General features: G+C 60.5%; 1 protein-coding gene across 3 annotated transcripts in view; it reads left to right on the plus strand.

The window, feature by feature from the left end:
* Positions 1-19,499, plus strand: part of GALNT9 (polypeptide N-acetylgalactosaminyltransferase 9) — a 72,766-nt gene that overhangs the window by 25,399 nt on the left and 27,868 nt on the right. For all 3 annotated transcript variants that reach the window (XM_047698532.1, XM_047698534.1, XM_047698533.1), the window contains 3 exons: positions 11,761-11,927; positions 13,202-13,376; positions 17,115-17,312. In XM_047698532.1, coding sequence (XP_047554488.1) covers positions 11,761-11,927; positions 13,202-13,376; positions 17,115-17,312 — 540 coding nt within the window. The remainder of the gene's footprint in view (positions 1-11,760; positions 11,928-13,201; positions 13,377-17,114; positions 17,313-19,499) is intronic.

Genomic DNA, 19,499 nt, shown 5'->3' on the forward strand with positions numbered 1-19,499 from the left:
GTGCTGGCGTTTGCCTGAGGGGCAGATGTTCCTCTGGCTTTCCCTTTGAGGACTGAGGCCAACCCTCCTTCCCTCCCGTGGCAGAGGCTCCCTCTTAGGAAGGCTCCATCTGCTGAAATAAAACCAGATGGGAATGACCAGTTTCCTCTCAGCCTCATGTTACAGAAGAAGACATCAAGGCAAACTTTGAAAGCGCCGACATTTACAATATGCCTTAATTGATTTACAGACCCCCATTGGAAGGGGTACAGCTCTCTGCCTCCTTGTAACAGAGAATGTGGGTTCCATTTTCTTACTTGTTTATTTATATCCATTGCTTTCCCAAAAAGCAATGGGGAGGCTTTGATGATTGTGACATGCACAGACCCCTGCCCCGTGCGCGTGTGGATGACAAACTAGAAACCAGAGAGAAACCCTCCCGAGCCCTTGCTCTCCTGCCAGGCTCCTGGGCCTGGGGTATAGTCATGTGGTGACAGCCCGCATGTGACCTTGGCTTCGAACACGGCCCCAGCCATCCCGGGGGAGACCCACACCCTGTGCAGCTCAGTGAGTGGGGTGCCTGATCGTTGCCCCCACTGGGCTCATTTAAGACCAGCGTGCTGCAGAGCACTGCCTACAGACCGGGCACTGACTCACTCAACCCTGTAGCGAGGCTGTGAGGACAGACAGGGCCCACATTTTGCAGATGGGGAAACCGAGGCAGGAAGAGTCAAGTACCCGGATTGGGCCCATGGGCCATGGTTTGCATGAACCCCATGTGCATTTCCCCCCAGAATCTCACCTTCTCCACATGAGCCAAACATGGAAGGGAAACTGTCTTCCAGAATGTGCTCTCTCTCCTGCCTCAAGGGCCGGGGACTCTACGTCCCTCCCCTAGATGGGATGGGCTTTGTGGCTGGTCGTCCAATAGAGGAGGGCAGAGGTGAAGTCATGGGGCTTCCACAGCTTCCACCCTGCCCAGCCCAGCCCTGGCCTTGGCCTGTGAGCCGCCACAGAAGCAGTCTGCCTGTCCTGAAGCCGCCGTATTGGGAGGAAGCCCAGACATGCCCGTTCAGAGCGTCCAGGGACAGGCCCGAGAGCACACAGGGAGGGCACAGCCGGTGGGGCCAGCAGCTGCCACCCCCACGGCCCCATCCAGCCCACCTGACGGCCATGCACCATCGTTGGCCCAGGACCCGCAGTGGAGACCTTCCAGGAGCCACGATGGGGAATCAGGTCACGGCTGCTGTGACCAGGAGGGTCTGGGCTGGAGGTAGTCACGCCATTGTTGGTGACAGGAGCCCGTGGGAGGAAGGCCAGGACGGGCCACTGCCGACCTCTCGGTTTGTGACGCTGGTGGCTGTTTGTGGGGGGGCCCTTGTGAGCTCAAGAGGGCCCCAGCGAACATCTCTGCATGACCAACTGAACAGACACGTAAATGCAAGTTCGTCTCTGCCCACCTTTAGCTTTCAGATTTCGACTCCCTAAACAGCCTCAGTCTCCTCAGAGCCCACCCGTCCAGTGGGAAATGGCCTCCTGCTGGATGCTGACGGTGCCGCCACTAGAAACACCCATGGGGTGTGGGCATGCACATGCGTGCGTGTGTTAATGTCTGTGTGAGGCCCCTATGTTAATGGGTGTGCTCCCATGTGTCTGCATGTGTGCACACGTGTGTGCGTGTGTCCACGTGCGTGCCTGCCCCGACCGACGGTTCTGTCCGCTCTCAAACTACAGTTCCCACTCGCTTTCTCGCGTTAGGTAATTATTGATTCCCTTTGTCTGGAGTGGGTAGCTTTTCCAATTAAGCAGCAGCTTTAATTATGCCACAAAGCACATAACATAGATCTTGATTATTAAGACCGGCCCACGGGATAATAAAAGGGAGACTGGCGGATCCAAATTAACCAGGATCGTAAACGCGAGCGGCCGAGCCCGAGCTGTCCTCCGTAATGTGCGGTAACGTGCCCCCGGCTGCCTGTTTGCAGAGTCTCCGTGCGTGTTAACCGTCTGCACCATGCACAGCTTGGCTGCCGGCGCTGGTGAGTCCGATGGAGTGCCTGGGCTGGGAGTGGAGCTGGGTCCAGTACCTCGTGCCGGGTCCCGGCTCCTGAGGCTCCTGGGTTTGGGGTCGGTCGGAGGAGGCAGGTGTCTCTGACGGGGAGACTGGGGAGTCGTCATGGCAGTATGTGGGTGGGTCTTGTGTAGGCGAAGGCACCTGGTTCCCTTACTGGCCAGGGAGCACGGAACTGCAGCCCCAGGGCGTCCTGACTGGGCGGGTGGTCAGTTAAGGCAGGTGACAGGATTCCCTTCTGCCCACCCTGGAGATTGGGGTCTGTGCCCAGGAGGGAAGTGCCTGTGGGGAGGGCAGGGGTCCCGAGTGAGGCTGGGCAGGGGCGGCTGGAGCCTGCTGCAGCCAGATGGGGAGAGGGGAGGCTGCCTGTCCTGGGTTCCCTCGCAGCTGGGGATCTGTTGGGACGGGGGCAGGGCCCACTTCACCCCAAGCTCTGGAGCTTGTCGGGGGGTGAGGGCTGCATCCACCCTTAGAGCCCCCATGGGGCCGCGGGGGCTGATGGCCAACAGAAGTCCTCCATACTGAGCTGGACCCTGGCCCACGGTGGGTCTGTGACCCCAGGGATGTCTGAGGGAGAGCCTGGAGGGGCTGGAGGTCACGGGCCGCACCGATGGCCCAGGGATTCATGGCAGCCTTGGGCACCCCCGCAGCCTGCTCCCTCCACAGGCTACATGAAGGTGTCCAGGCTGCAGGATGGTTGCCCAGCCCATCAGCACATGGGGCAGTGACCCTGCAGCCCCTGTGACTGTTCCCACTTGGTCCTGTGCCCTGGTTCTGACATGTGGGGATTTGTGTGTGGGTCTGCCGGGCTCCGTAGGCCTTCCTGGGGTCCAAGGATGGAGCGCCATCGGCCTGCGTGTCGGTGAGCCCGTGGCGCAGTGAGTCTGGGCTCTACAGCTGGGGATGCAGGCTGCGTCGTGGCCATGGCCTTGTCTCTGTGAGGACGGGTGGGGACAGGTCAGCTGCGGCTGCTTTGCCATGCACAGTGACTTCGCAGTATGTGTGCTCTCTTAGCTCCGCACCACGAGAAAGTACGAGCCGTTGATGTCCTTCCAGGGCCGTCTGTCTCTGCGGTGTGTCCCCGGGTCTCTAGGCGAGATGCTGTGGCGTGTGTGGTTGTGTGTACGTGTGTGGTTGTGTGTACGTGCGCCCATGCGTGAGCCCGCGAGTGTGTGTGTGCACGGCTGGGCATGCACCCCCGTGCTTCTGGGAGGTCTTGCAGCCAGCTGCCTGGACGGACAGATGGACTCGGGAGGCTGGTAGCATGGGTCTGCCCCACGCTGCTCGCGGTAGGGGCCATTCTGCGTCTTGGCCCCCCGGGTCCTGCCTGCCTCGGCCCCCTCTGCCGCCTGGCCAGCAGGAAGGCCTCGCAGAGGTGTGGCCTTGCCTGTCAAGTTCTCCGTGTTTGTGTGGACGCTCCTGTGAGGGTGGGAGCGTGTCCCCCAGAGCAGGCAGGGGCCGCCCCAGGAAGGCGTCCACAAGGAGGCGGAAACGCTCCCCGGGTGACCTGCTTCTGAGAACCCGCCGGCAGCCGTTAGAAACATCTGTCAGGGCTCCAGAAGGCGCAGCCCCCGGGGCCGGCGCCCCTGACGGGAGATAGATGTGTGTCCTCCTGTCAGCAGGCGAAGCCCGCCGCTCCCCCGGGAGGGGTGCTGCCTCTCTGTCCTGCGCGCATTCCTCCAGCGGCACAAAGGGCGTCCCCATAAATTTCCATTAGTGTCGCTGCCGTGGCCCTGTTTCCTGAGAGGCCAGCAGGGACGTGCCTGCCACGCACTCTAACCGAGACCTTGGAAGAGGCTCTTCAGGGCCTCGTAACCAGCCCTGCTCCTCTGTGGGTTTATAAATCCTCAGAGCTGTCCCTGCGGTTGAGGATTGCCTGCGGCTCTGGCTGTGGGTGGGGGATGCGGAGTCCGAGCCGGCATCGCCGTGCACCAAGCTTAGCTGCCCGGCCAGCCGGCACCTGCCGCACACGCGTCGCCCAGCGCACCTGTGGGAAGCACCCACTGTGTGCCAACGCCTGCCTGCCAAGCCCTCCCCGCTCCGCAGCTGCATGGACACCGGGTGTCATGGACGCGGAGGCAGGAATCAGATGGGGTACGTGGGGACCTTCTGGACTCAGCTGGGGCTGTGATGTCAGGGGCCGCCATGGCAGTGGCAGGGCTGGCGTCGTCCGGGGGTGGTCGCATGCGTGGATGCCGACCCCAGCTGTCCACCGGGGAAGCCCTATATGGCGGTCAGGTTGCCTCTGTGGTACCTCAGGGCCCCGACAACAAAGGCATCCTGCTCTCCATGACTCTGCCCAGAGGCACGTGGCCTCACCTTGCCGCGCTCTGTGGGTGGGAGCTGGCTGCAGTGGGAGGGTCCTGGCCGAGGCATGCAGGGGTGCGGCCTGCTGCTGTGGCCTCTTTGGGAAGCACGGTGGCTACCGCCCCTATTTGAGACCACGCATCACAGTGTTTGAGGTACATGGGCTGGATGACACCCCAGGGAGGACTGGGGTCCCCCAGAGAGAGTGGATGTTCTCTGTCGGTGACAATAATGTCACGTGAAAATCCCACACCTCAGCTAGAAGTGGCTGCACAAGGAAGGGATTCCTGACCTCCCGTAACCAGCCGCTGCAGTCAGGGTCCAGAGGCGTTCAACTGGCAGTGGCTGACTGCGTCAGGTCCCCGGTTCTCCCCAGTTCTCTGCTCTGCCACACCCATCCTCGTGGTCACAACGTGGTTGCTGCAGCTCCCAGTGTCACATCCTCACACCCTTCGGAGGGGCTAGAAAAATATGTGTCTGCATCTTGTGTGTCCTAAGAACAGAGGACCCTCTCCTGGAAGGCTCTGCAGACCTTGCCTCGTGTGCCCTGGGCTGTCTGCCCATCTGCCTGTGAGCTGTGAGAGGCAGGGGTGCTTGTCTGCTTCTCTCAGGAGCTTGTGCTGTTTGGTCCACTCGTTCTCTGGCCTCTCAGATCCTGGGGGCTGGCTGAGAATTCAGCAGACGGGTTGGCGGGTGGCCCTCTCCCTGCACCCACAGGGCCGAGGCCCCAAGCTGGGACTGCCTGTCCTGGCAGAGGGCAGGGTCAGGACAAAGCTCTGTTGCCGAGGGAACCCAGCTCCCATAGACAGAACCTCCGTGAGATGAGGCGGCCGTCAGATGCGTGACCGTGAGCACCGTGCCGAGCCCGCTGGTCCTGGCTGTCCCGTCCGCTGAGGAAGAAGCTCCCCATACGTCCAGGCAGAGCCCTCCCGCTGCACGGCAAGCTCGGGGACGTGCGTTCCAGGGCCGGCGCCGGGTCAGGACCCCTTCCTCGCATGTGGCAGAAGATCAACTCAAACCGGCCTCAGGTGGAATGAGAGACGGGACAGGGGCCGCGGGGGGCCACGATGGCCCCGTGGGGAGGGTGGACGTGCAGGGGCCGCGTCCCTGTGCTGCTCAGTCCCAAGGGCAGCCACAGCCCGGCAGTGGTGGGTACTTACACGTGGCAGAGGGAGCCGGATGGGAGGGCCACCACCTCCGGTGATGCGTGGCCACACTAAGCCCCAGCACCCATGGCCTGTCCCCTGGGGAGGCAGAAGGGAGTTGACACAGGCAGGCTGGGAGGAAAGCTGCCTTCAGCGGGGCCTGGTTCTTATCTTTTCGTTAGGCACGAGCCTTCCCTTATAACAGCCCTTTCCGCTGCCTGGGTTGAGCACAAACCTTCTCTAACGGGATAGGGATTGCATTAGGAGTAGAAGAGGGTTTTTTGTTTTTTTTTTTTAACTTATTAACATATAATGTATTATTTGCTTCAGGGGTACAGGGCTGCCAATCGTCAGGCTTACACAATGCACAGCACTCACCGTACCACATACTATCCCCAGCATCCATCCCCCAGCCACCCCATCCCTACCCACCCCTGCTCCCCTCCAGCAACTCGTAGTTTATTTCCTGAGATTAAGAGACTCTTATGGTTTGTCTCCCTCCTGATCCCATCTTGTTTCATTTTTTCTCTCCCTTCCCCTCATGACCCTTCCACCCTGCCTCTCAGATTCCTCATATCAGGGAGATCATATGATAATTGTCTTTCTCTGATTGACATATTTCACTCAGCATAATACCCTCTAGTTCCATCCACATTGTTGCAAATGGCAAGATTTCATTTCTTTTGATGGCTGCATAGTATTCCATTGTATATTTACCACATCTTCTTTATCCATTCATCTGTTGGTGGACGTCTAGGTTCTTTCCATAGTTTGGCTATTGTAGACATTGCTGCTATGAACATTCAGGTACACGTGCCCCTTTGGATCCCTACATTTGTATCTTTAGGGTAAATACCCAGTAGTGCGATTGCTGGGTCATAGGGTACCTCTATTTTCAACTTTTTTTTTTTTAATATTTATTTATTTGACAGACAGAGAGAGAGAGAGATCACAAGTAGGCAGAGAGGCAGGCAGAGGGCGGGGGGGAAGCAGGCTCCCTGCTGAGCAGAGAGCCCCATGCGGGGCTCGATCCCAGAACCCTGAGATCATGACCTGAGCCGAAGGCAGAGGCTTAACCCACTGAGCCACCCAGGCGCCCCATATTTTCAACTTTTTGAGGAACCTCCATGCTGTTTTCCAGAGTGGCTGCCCCAGCTTGCGTTCCCACCAACAGTGTAGGAGGGCTCCCCAAAGAGGCTATTTTAGTGCAGCATTGCACTGGGACAAAATGGACCGTATACATTGTGCTGTTTCTAATTCCAGCAACTTAGAAAGTACACACGCTCCCAGTGGGGTGACTGGTCAGGGCAGATGAACGCCATGGGCAAAGACTGCCTTTCCCGGTGTGCCCGGGAAAGGCCCGTGCTCTCAGAAGCTCTAATTTAAGCGTCCCACAGCAGGCGGACAGTCACATTATCCGTACGATGCCTGCAGAGATTGGCCCGTGGAACTGCGTGGCTGTGGACTGGGTTGCCCAAAGCCCAGCACTGTCTGTGCGCCCGCTCCCCACTGCCTGCTCGAGCCCCCTGGACAGGACAGCGGTCAGGCCCACAGTGTCCTGCCTGTGGTCCTTGGGGGGCCAGCGTCTCTGCTACGTGACAGGGGCTCAGCCTGGGCTGCCTTGAGGGGGTGCTGTGGTGGGCAGGCAAGCATGGGAGGGGCTGGCGAGGGCAAGCAGACTCTCGTTGATGAGTGAGATGCCCACGGACCCCAGCATCCCTAGGGCTCTCTACTGTGAGCGGGGCTCATGTGGGGAGCACCCCTGGCCACCCCGGCACCCCAGTGTGGAGATGGGAAGGAGCCCCGAGCCATGCTGACATTCCCGCGCTGTATGGGGCTAAGACTCACCCTCCCCTGCATGGAGCCCACCGTTCCCACAGGGGCTGCGTCCTGGCCAGTGGCGCTCCCACTTTGGCCCCAGGCACTCCTCCCATCTTTTCTCCCTTTCTTCCTCCTTAACTGAACCCCAGACATGGCTGGGCGAAGCCCGTATGAAGGCTGATGTCTGCAAACCTCGCAGGAGGCCAAGCCGTGGTCAGTGGGACATATGTGAACTTGGGGAGCGTGTGCCGGGTGGGGGGGGGCAGGACCTTTCCCTCCTTCCCTGCTTCCTGCGATGGCACTGGGGCTGCCGGTGCATGCAGGCTTGGGGACCAGCCCACACTCAGCACAGTGACGAAGCAGAAGGGCCCAGCTGCCAGCATCCCAGTCTCCAGCCGCCCCAGACCACAGCTCCACAGTGTGCCAACACAGAAACCAGTATCTGTTTTGTTATTATCATACCTGTGACACCCACACTGTCCTTCAGTCATGCCCCCCCAGGTCCTTCCCCCAGTGTGTCCCCCCAGCCGTGCCCTCCTGGGCTGTCCCCACAGCTGCCCCATCCCCCCAGTGTGTCCCCCAAGCCGTGCCCTCCTGGGCTATCCCCACAGCTGCCCCATCCCCCCCAGTGTGTCCCCCCAGCCATGCCCTCCTGGGCTGTCCCCACAGCTGCCCCATCCCCCCAGTGTGTCCCCCCAGCCGTGCCCTCCTGGGCTGTCCCCATAGCTGCCCCATCCCCCCAGTGTGTCCCCACAGCTGTGCCCTCTTTGGACTGTCCCCACAGCTGCCCCATCCCCCCAGTGTGTCCCCACAGCCGTGCCCCCCCAGGCTGTCCCCCCACTGTGCTCCCTCCAGACTGTCCCCCCACAGCCGCACCCAGACACACTTGGGTGTTACTGGGCTCAGCGAGGGGACAGCCCAGGCAGGCGTTGGAGTCAGCTTACTGTGTCACTTCGAGATTACATGTGTCTGTTTGCCAAGCTCCAAGGTAATCTGTCCTGTGCTTTACAATCATTGTGACCACAGTCACGCTGTTTTTACAAAGGCTGTCTGGACAGCACCAGGTCCCATAATATACATGACCCTGTGGATTTTCTAGACTCATTCTTGTTGGAGGAACTAAGTGAGAAAAACCTCAAGAAGGAATATCACTTCGTGTGAAGAATTCCTTCCTGGCCGTGGCTTCTAAGGCAGAGACGGAAAGGCGGAGAGGTTATCTGGGGACTGCCACAGCACAGAGGGCCCAGCGCAGAATCCAGGCTCTCAGAACTAAATTCGTGGAATAGACTGGGCTTGCATGATTCCGCGAACCGACCTACCCCAGTGAGACGTGTGTCCAGGCTGTAGAGAGCTGAGCTGGGAACACCACCCTGCTGTGTCAGTTAGACACTCAGGGCATGTCATCTGGGCCTAGGGAGTGGTGCCCCGACGTGAGCTCCCTGCGGACTCCCAGCCTGGGTCCTGCCTCTCCTGTGAGTTCCATATGGTTGGGACTCAAGAAGTGACCATCCAAATGGAAGCCAATCAGAGCATCCTGTCTCCTCGGTGATGGTCTAAGGCAGCGCGTGCTGCCCAGTCAGAGCCAAGGAGTCAGAGGGGGCTTTCCCACCTGTGCTGGGAACCGGATTGTGCTCCCCAGAGCATCTCCCAGCCCCATGAAGCTGTGGAGTGAGAAGAGCCTGTGGTCCTGCCCACGTCCTCTGAGCCCCTGGGCCAGCAGCCCAAAGTCTTAGCCTGGGCTTCTCCCGGAGGCCAGCCAGTGACTCCCCCGCAGCACTTGCCTTGTTCCTGCCTGATGGACCTGCGGAGCAGAGGATGGAGAGTGTATCTGGAAGGTTCTATGGCCCTGCATTCCCGGGGGTCTTGTGCTCTCCCCAGAGTGTCTGTGTCAGGAATGCACAGAGAGCATTTTCCATCTGGTGAGGGTGGCGTGTTCTAAGGTGAGTGGCTGCCATGACCCCCAGGGTGAAGTGCAGGTGGCCAGCAGGAGCGTCTATACCCCGTGGAAGGTCGTGAGAACAACCACCTCGCAGGGGTCCCGTGTCCTGCTGCTGCCTCCTCTGATGCCACGCCATAATCAGTCCTGGGACTTGTGGCCAGAGTGGCGGGGGGAGGCCGGCAGTGCATGTGTGCACAGTGTGGAGGGCGGAAAGGGGCGCTGAGTGTCCCCTGGGGCAGGGACACGCTACCCTCCACAGCCTGCCTTGCCAGCGCAGCCCGTTTCTCATCATACCCAGTGCACCCCACCTGCTGGTTCCTCCCTGTCCCCCCCCACATGTTGGTTCCTCCCTGTTGGTGCCATTACTGGCTGAACTGTGTCCCTCAAGTTCGCACCTCTGGATGTGTCCGTGTGGAGGCAGGGCCTTACAGAGGTGACAAGTGAAGTGGGGTCTCCCAGGTGGGCTTGTCCCCTATGGCTGAGTCCCCATGGAGAGCAGAGCAGGGTGCAGACACACACAGGGCACAGCCACTGAGACATGGTGGGAAGGTGGGAAGACCACGTCTGCCTGCTGAGGGAAAGCCTCGGGAGGAACCAGCCCTACTGCCCTGGATCTGGACTCCTGACCGTGAGCACACATGTGTGGCTTAGGCCGCTGTGTCTGTGGTGTTTGTTCTGCAGCCAAGCTGAGCAGGCCAGGGCTCACCTCACTGCCCAGCTACTCCTGGCTCCTCCCTGGCTGCCTGGTCTAGAGACAGCCCCAGGGTCCCCACCCATGACCCTGTGTGGTCACTGTCTCTGCCGCTTCCTCTGCAAAGTCACTGCCATGTCCACTGTTCTTGTCTGTGTGCTGCGGTAAGAGCAGAGATGCTAGTGTGCTGTGAGCTAGGAGGGGTCACCAGCACTCTCCCACCAGTGCTAGGGTGGCCCCTGGCTTTGGGCACGGCTGCTGGCTCAGGTTCAAACCCCGGCTGTACTCACTCCATAGGAGGGAAGGTGGCCCTTTTGAGCAGGGTTGTGTGTGAGTATGAGTCAGTGTGAGAACGTATGTGAGTGTGAGTCAATGTGAGAACGTGTGTGAGTGTATGAGTGTCAGTGTGAGAATGTGTGTGAGAGTGAGTCAGTGTGAGAACATGTATGAGTGTGTGAGATGTGTGTCAATGTGGTCAGTGTGAGAATGTGTGTGAGTGTGAGTCCATGTGAAAGCATGTGTGAGTGTGAGTCAGTGTGAGAATGTGTGAGTCAGTGTGAGGGTGTGTGAGTGTGTGAGAATGTAGCGTGAGTCAGTTTGAAAGCATATGTGTCAGTGTAAGAACATGTGAGTGTAAGTATAAGAACGTGTGAGTATATGAATGTGTGTGTCAGTGTGAGAATGTGTGAGTCAGTGTGGGAACATGTGTCAATGTGGTCAGTGTGAGAATGTGTGTGTGTGAGTGTGCAAGCGCCTGTGTCTAGCTGAGTGGCCTCTGCCATCTTAAGGAGAGATTTGGTGCGTTTACATTTATTGTGGCAGCAAATGTACATGACTGGGCCCCTCCACGTGTATCTTCCTATTTCCTTTGCTCTTGTTTCCTCTTTTTTCCATCATGTTATTTTTTTTTAAGGTTTAATTTATTGATTTGGCAGACAGAGATCACAAGTAGGCAGAGAGGCAGGCGGTGGAGGGGGGAGCAGGCTGAGCAGAGAGCCCAATGCGGAGCTCGATCCCACGACCCTGGGATCATGACCTGAGCTGAAGACAGAGGCTTTAACCCACTGAGCCACCCAGGTCCCCTTCCATCACGTTATTTTTGACCGTTTGCTAAGTTAGTTCCTGTCTGTCTCCCTTGGCCCCTGGTGAATTCATTCCACCACGTTATTACCCCAACAGCCCGTTGCCTTCTGCAGGCCCCTTAGCAAATGTGTATCATTTAGTCAGATCGAGGAACCAGATGTCCCTCACCCCATGCCCAGCCCCTGCATCAAGACCCCTGGGAAAATCACACGTCCCCCCCTTGTGCCCCTCAGTCCTTAGGTTTGGCTGAGGCTATTACCTTCAGCCCTGATGATGAGGCCTTCCCTACAGGTTTCATTTCCACCTCAGTGGCCCTCCACTGACGTTGGCCAGGCCCTGCTCAGCCCATCACCGGCTACCCGGGTTCCACTTTCCACACCACACTCAAGGTGCAGGGTTCACTGTGGACGCTGCTCCCACAACCCCCCACTGCACACCCCCTGCAGTTGGAACCAGGTGTTGATGTCATTGGGCTCAGGGCTGGGCCCCACCCACCACTGGGCCATGACCTGACATGACTGCTATTCCCTGACTTTCAGCATGGACACAGCAGGCTGAGGCTCAGAACACTGGAGCCCGTGGCTTCGGATGGACGTCATCACTGAGTCTGGGGCTTCCCCCACGGCCTTGTTGCTCTTCCGTTGGGTATTAGATCGAGAAGTGGCTGAGCGGACACGCCCCACACTGACCACTAACCGCTGACCACAGACTGTGTCTCCCGCAGGTGCAGACAGATGACCCATGCCACTGACCTACCCCAGATCTCTGTGGTCTTCATCTTTGTCAACGAGGCCCTCTCCGTCATCCTGCGCTCTGTGCACAGTGTGGTGAACCGCACGCCCTCGCGGCTCCTCAAGGAGGTCATCCTGGTGGACGACAACAGTGACAGCAGTGAGTGGGGGCCGGTGGGGGACCCCAACAGCGCAAGAAGCCTGGAGCTGGGGGCCGGAAGCCAGAGTCAGGGTGGGCCAGGCTGTACACCCCACGGGCTCCAAGACCGAGTCCTCCCTGCCTCCCCTGGCTCTGGGGATGGCTGGTGTCCTTCGTGCTCCGGCTGGAGCTGCATCCCTCCCCCTCTGCCTCATCTTCACGCAGCCTCCCCCTGTGTGTCTCCTCTTGTACTAACACCTGTTGCTGGACGAGGCCCGCCCGAAGTCCAGGAGGATTTCTCCTTAAGATCCTTAACGTTACATCCACAAACACCCTATGTTGAAACTCGTCCCTTTCTGAGGCTGTGGATGGCCTTAAAGTGGGGGCTCTATTCATGCCCTACAGATGTTGCCCAGAAGAGGCCAGGCAGGCTAGGTTCCCTATCTGCTGATCACACCTCCTGCCTCTTGCTTGTGAGGGGGGTGTGGGCTCCAGTGAGGGTCTACTGGCGGGGGAGCTGGGCCGGCACTCACAGCAGGGACCCCGCAAGCATCCCTTGCCCGCTGGTGCAGAGGGCTCAAAGCCCCTGCCGAGGGGTCCAGAGACGCCTGGGCACCAACTGAGCCAGGAGCCTGAACCCACCATGGGCAGCCCCGAGACTGAGGTCCCGTGGGCTCATCATGAGGGGCTCTCCTCGGCATATCTGGAGGGAGGGAAGTGGAGGAAATTTGGGCGACACCTTTGGAGCCCTCCAAGGGCAGGAGGTACTGTGTCCAACCCAGGGCCGGCTACTTGTCTACACTGTGGGGCCCCAAGCTGACCCTGTGAAAGGAGCCAGGATCGACCGTCTTTCAGAAGGTGGCGCCTGTCGGGACCTCGGGGAACTGGGGCCCCACAGCGTCTGTCCTCAGGGCTGATGAGTATAGTAGCGGGCATCACGGCTGAACACCGCCCAGTGTGGGCCGACCCCATGTGCTCACCCATGCGTCCGTGCGAGGCCTTCCTTCCTCTTCATGGGGGAGGCACCCAGCCCCCGGGGGCGCCTGTCTCCATGACACACGCCTCAGTCCAATCAGTCCCATTAGGCTGGTTTTTGCCTGTTGTGCCCACACGGGAGGGTGAGCCCCACGGTATCCCCAGCCCCTGAAGCACGTCCGGCCGCCGTGGGTGCCCTTCAGCGGCCGTGGAGGATGGGCCTAGGGCACACAGCGCCCCAGCCTGCCCACGCTGACCTGGGGCGACCTTGGGGCCCTCCCGGGGCACGAGTTGCTGAGGGGATTCTGTGTCCCCTGCAGCGGAGCTCAAGGCCAGCCTGGACCAGTACGTCAACAGGCGGTACCCGGGCCTGGTAAAGATTGTGCGTAACAGCCGGCGAGAAGGCCTGATCCGGGCACGGCTGCAGGGCTGGAAGGCGGCCACGGCCCCTGTGGTGGGCTTCTTCGATGCCCACGTGGAGTTCGGCACGGGCTGGTGAGAGCGGGGTGCGGGGGGCAGGGCTGGGGGCTGGCTGAGGGCACTCCCCGGGGGGCCGGCAGAACAGGAGCCTGGGGGCTGGGGCATCCAGGTCCAACTCCTGGGCCGAAAGCTGCTCGTGAGGCGCCAACAGCAGGACGCCATGCATCTGGCCGGCCACTGCGCACAGAGAGCGCGGGCACACACACAGCTGTGTGCTCACATTGCCCGCGGGGTCCGGCACGCTGTCAGCAGCCCAAGCCCCGAGCACCAGTTGGAAGCAGTTTCTTGTCCTGGGGAGCCCTCTTGTGCACCATGCAGGTGGGAAGTGGGCCTCTAACAGACACCTGCAGGGGCACGTGGCCAGGGAGTGGCGGGGCTGCATGGTGGGTCAGGAGCAGGTGTGACCCTGCACCCCGGCAGGGAAGCTGGGGCGCTCTCCCTGGGCTCGTGCTTGCCCTGCCAGCCTGGTGCTCCGTGAGGTCTCCCGGCCAGCAGCCCCAGCAGTCCCTGAGGGGTGGCCAGAAGCGCAGGTCTGTGTGGCCTCGGGTCTGCAGCCTGGGGCACCGGGGTCCTCATAGGTGCCACGGGTACAGCCTGGGCCACCCGGAAGCCTGGTGCAGCTCTGCAGCAGCCTTAAAAATGGTGTCTGCTGCTAGCACGTCATCCCCAGTCCAGGGGGAGGCCAGGTCCCCAGGGAGTGTCAGACCCAGGGCTGCTCCTGCCACCTCTGTCCAGACCCCACTGTCCCGAGGCGGGGACCTGCTGCTGTCCTCAGAGCAGGTGTCTGAGGACGTCTTGAGCAAATAGCAGGATGTGCTTCAGAGTTTTCTGGACAGCAGCAAGCTGGTCCCTTAACCTCTCTGATGACTGCATGTGGGGGGTGCCCTGCGCAGATGAGAGAGGGCTTTATCGTGCCGGGGAGGGAGCGGGGGCAGGGATCCTGCGGGGACACTCTAGGTAGGGGACAGTCACGGTGGGATGTCCAGCGTGTCAGCACACCATGCCAGCACGACGTGTCAGCATGACGTGTCAGCACGACGTGTCAGCATGGCACGGGCAGGGGAGGCGGGGGGCGGGCGGGGGAGGTCTCCCATCTCCCCGAGTTCAGGTGGGATGCTGGACGTATGCCCGGGGTGGGGGCTGTTGCCAAGACTGTGTGAGTGCCGTCCAGGAGCCCCCCCGCGGGCGCCTGGCTCCAGGCCTCAGGGTCAGATCAGAACTTCCCTGGGATGGCAGACTAGCCCCCAGGTGGCCTGGAAGCCGAGGGGACGCTTTGGACACAGGATGCGCCCACGGGAGTGGCCCATGGGCGCAGGGAGGTTTGACCATGCGTATCGGTGTCCTAGGACTCTGAGCCACACAAGCCAGGAGGCTTTAAACAACAGAAACTACTCTCTCCATTCTGGGGCCTGAAGTCCACTGAAGGGACACAGGTGTCAGCCAAGGCGCCTGGGGAGGGGGGGTCCTTCCTTGCCTCCTCCAGCATCCAGGGTCCATGGAGTCCTTGGGCTGTGGCCATAGCCCCATGGCCTTTGTCCTCCCATGGCTTCTCCCCCATGTGTCCATGACTTTCCTCTTCTGCTTCTCAAGAAGGTCCTTGTTGTTGGATTTAGGGTGATGTGATCGAGGTTAAACCTTCAGTGGGGGTTCTGCAGGGGCAGCAGCGAACAGGGGCTGCCTGTGGTGCCCACCTGCTGAGCCGCAGGGAGAGGTTGGCCCACGGCGGTTGCTTGCCCTATTTCAGTAGAAACTAAAACTCACGATTTATGTATCAAATCTCCCCGCGCATATTTTCAAACACTGCGAAGCCTAACGTAAGATATTCCCTGGGATAGCAGCCGCAGGAAATAAGGGATCGGTGGTGGCCGCGCTGACTGGGGACCTGTAGGCTGGGTGCAGTCCTGAGTCTGTGTGGCTGGGCTGGACCAGTGCTGTGCGTGGCTCGGTGTCCCTAGCTGGTCTGCGAGGGTCTGGCATCCCAGGGTCTCCAAGGTCGTGGTTTCCCGCCAGCTGCCACTGGCCCCAGCAGGGGCTTGGCATCTCCTAGGCCAGTGGAGCCTTCTCCTTCCCTCTCCTGTAGCGTCTCAGCTGCCCCAGGACCATGCTTTTGTCATGAGGGTTGGTTCTGTTCCCGCACGTTTGGCAGAGATGCGAGTTTCTTCTGCTTGACTTCCCCTCTGAGGGCCCTTTTTCTCTCTGCTCTGCTGCCCTCGTGAGACAGCCCTTCTTCTCCCACAATGTGTATCACTTTCTATCGTTCATTACGGATCACTGCCTGCCCCCCACCAGGGTCACTCCACGGGGTTGTGTAGGTTGCACACTGCACAACCATACTTGGTAGCTGTTCCTCCCTCTACCATATCATGAGCTCCCTTGGGCATTTGGAAGCCATCTGGGAGAGCTACAAGTCAGTCACTTCAAATGCAATTTTAAATCAGTGTAACTTTAATTTTCACAACCGAAAACCCAGTTATCCATCTGCAAATAGCGTCCCCCCTCCCCCAGGAGTGGCCTCCACAAAGACGCTGCCTTGTTAGCGGATGTGGCATTTGCAGAGGGTTCTTCATCTCTGGGCGCATTGCTAACAGTAATTAATTAATCCTCGTTGCAAAGCTGGAAGGCAGGTAAGTACCAGGCTGTCGCTCAGCAGGATGGGAAAGAGGACAGGCCGTGTGGCTGGTGTCTCCAAGTGGGACCAGAGGACCTGTCCCCACAAGTGGCCCCACCTGGGGCTGGCGCCCTGGCCCTTCCAGCCCTCCCTGCAGCTCCCACCCCTGGTCCCCAGGCAGCGGGCCACCGATGGCCATAGTTGAACTCCAGCTCAGAGCCCAGGCTTCTGGCACTGTCTCGTGCTTGTCCTTGCAGGAGAAGCAGCACGTCCAAGTCCCTGCTTCCCCAGGGACTCCCCACAGTCTGCAACTCACGCTGCTGGCCAGAGAGGTCACCCAAGAGCTCAGATCCTCGGGTCCCTCTGCTCTCTGGCTTTACTGCATATGCTGCCCCACTTCTCCACTCCAGGCTCACATCCCAGGGCCTCAGTGCTGCCTGTGCCCTCACCCATCCCTCCGACACGCATCACGCCCCTCCCGCTCCTAACCCAGGGCAACCTACACTGACTCCCTATTTTAAACTGCAACCCCCAAGTCAGCCTTACCTTGTTCTCTTTCCTGCACAATACCTGTCACCTTCTTGTACCTTCCCTTATATGTTGATGTCTGCCCCCTACCCTCTCAGGACCACTGCATACTGTTGTGTCAGTTGCGCACTGCACAACAGTGGCCAATAGCCTGTCTCATCCTTGCAACAGACCATAAGCTCTCAGAGGCATGGATGTATTCCAGTTTGTTAGACCAGGGTGTGGCACATAATTGGTCCTCAGATTAGGGCTTGTGCGTGTACCTCTCACAGGAGCAGAGCAGAAGGAGCAGGGAGCGGGATCTGGAGCTGTGAACCAGGCCAGTGGCAGAGTCTGCGGGCTGCCTTTCAGGGGGTGTCACAGACCGGAGCCCAGGTGGTCTTCATGTCCTTGGGGTCAGACAGGCGTTGGTGAGGTCGAGGCCCCAGGCAAGTCAGGTCTGCGGCCAGATGCCCCTGGGCTCCCAGGGCCGATGCCCTTGTCCTGCAGCGGGCTGAGGTCTAGCAGGCGGGCGGGCCTGACCACGTCACCCTGCCTGTGGGTGGCAGACCCGTCTTCAGGTGCCAGCTGGGGGTCCCTGCGCCGTGGCCCCCGCACAGGCACACGCCTCCCTACAGGGCTGAGCCGGCACTCGCTCGCATCCAGGAGGACAGGCGGCGCATCGTCCTGCCGGCCATCGACAACATCAAGTACGACACGTTTGAGGTACAGCAGTACGCCAGCGCGGCCCACGGCTACAACTGGGGCCTCTGGTGCATGTATATCATCCCGCCCCAGGACTGGCTGGACCGCGGTGATGAGGCCGCACCCATCAGGTGAGCCCACCGTTGGGGGGGCCGAGGCTGCCACGGGGGCGGTGGCGGGGGCAGGAGCCGGGACCGGGAGAGGGGCTGCCATGAGGGGGGTGTGCAGGGGCTGTCGCGGGGGGGGGGGGGCCGCAGGGGGCTGCTGTGGGCGGGGTGGGGGGAGGGCGGGAGCAGGAGGGAGACAGAGGCAGAGGAGCAGAAGGGAGGAACCAGTGAAAGAGAAGCAGACCTGGAGGGATGACGGAACCCAGAGAGGGAGGGAGGAGAGCAGGAGGGAGATGGAGCTGGGCAGAGATGCTACGAGAGCCAGGCATGGAGCGGGAGCCACAGGCGCGAGCAGTGGGCCGAGAGGCCAACAGGGCTGCAGACAGGGACCCCACAGCTGTCCTCAAACGCGTGTATTTATTTAAATCGATTCCTAAACATGAAAACAGAGAGTTTTCCATGTTGAGAATACACAGATCCCACACTTTTCAGGAGGTGGGAAGGCCCGTACTCTGACAAGGCGGCCATGGGCCGGAGCTGAGCAGGGCCACGTCTGAGCAGGCTCGGGCCTCCAACGGCTGTAGCCCCCACGGCCCCCGTTGCCCCAGAGCCGCTGCCTCCTGCTGAGCCGTGCCCGTCATCAGCTCTGCCTCAGCAGCCCCTTGCCCACCGCCGGAGCCCTGGGAATCCAGGCTTCATAACTCGGTCCTGGGGGTGCCTGTCACCCGCTGACCTCCGGGGGCCCCCCACAGGGGCTTGAGATTTCTGGGGCTGGGAGTCACCCGCCCCCCACTCTGTTCAAACTGGCATGTCCCTGCCCAAACCCCGCCAAAACGGCCCACTGTGCCCGGGAGCCCCCGAGGCCTTTGAAAGCCTCTCCCCCAGGAGGGCCTTGCGGGGCTTCCAAGCAGCAGCCGCTGCTGGCCGAGAGCAGCCGGGACACCCCACTGTGAGGTCCGCGGACCCTGGGGATGAACAGCTTGGCCAGAGCCCGGCATCTCTCGGATTTTGAGGAAAAAAATGTTGTCGACACAGAGAGCTGCCCGGAGCAGTAATTCCCAGGACCTGGAGAGCAGCGTCCCCGGGCCCTGGCCCTGTCCCAGCGGCCGCGTCCTCAGAGACGGCCGCGATGCTCCCGAGAGCCGCAAGGAGCAGGAGCTGGGGCTCCGGGCCTCTGCAGGGGACACGGGACGCAGAGCCACCCATGCCCAGAAGTGGGCCACCAGGTCCCCAGGCTCGCCTGGAGCAAGGAGCAGCGGTTTGAAAGGAATTTTTCTTCATTCAAGATGCACTCGATCCCTCGTTCACAAAACTGGGGCCCAGTGTTTCCCGTCATAGGACTCAGTGAGGTCAGCCCAAGGGGAAGCACCTGAAATTTTTGGCAAACTCTGGACGCCCCAAGCCTCCCGGGAAGCAGGATTTTTCTGGCCAGACTGGGTCTTGTCTCAAACTTCCCTCATCAGTGGCCCTACCTGAGAGCTTCTGAAAACCCCGAGGCCGAAACTCCAAATCAAACACGGGCAAAGCCTTTAGACAGACGCACTGCCAAAGGAGATGGAGAGGCCCGCAGGTCATGGAGACGCCGGCCTCCACCAGGACGGACGGACCACGGGGAGGTGCCCGGGGCCGTGGGGAGGGCCGCGCTGGGTGCTGCTGAGCTCCCGCACGAGCCCCAAGGCAGGACTGGCAACACCGCTTCAGAAGACGGGTTTGGCGGTTTCTCCTAAAGGTGCAGCCACGTCCCGCTTGGCACGCCGTCCCTGCGGCTGTCGTCCTGGAAGTTCGGGAAGCCTGTGTCCACGCAGAGACCCCCGTGGACACTCACCATGGCCGCACCGTTCCCAGTCTTGGAAATGCCGCACACGTCCAGCAGGTGTGAACGGGAGGCTGAGCGTCCTTGACCCGGCTGCCAGCGCCCTTCGTGGAGCTGAAGGGACCAACCGTCGTACGGTCGGGCTGGGCCGGCGAGGGGCACAGGAAGGAGACATGACCGGCTTTCAGGGCGCTGGATGCCAGCTTTGAGCTGCACTTAATTCCTGGAGACCCCGTGTCCTGCAGGACTTCTGGCAGATGTCGGGGAACAGGGGCTTTGCTCAGGCCCGTGGTGGGGGGCTAGTGGGTCCCTGGGCTGTTCCCCCAGTTCTCACGTGGCTGGAGACACGCACTGGAGTACTGAGCCCTTGGCTGAGCCAGGCCGGGGAGCAGCTTTGA

The sequence above is a fragment of the Lutra lutra genome, chromosome 12 (assembly GCF_902655055.1).
Source record: "Lutra lutra chromosome 12, mLutLut1.2, whole genome shotgun sequence".
NCBI lineage: Eukaryota > Metazoa > Chordata > Mammalia > Carnivora > Mustelidae > Lutra > Lutra lutra.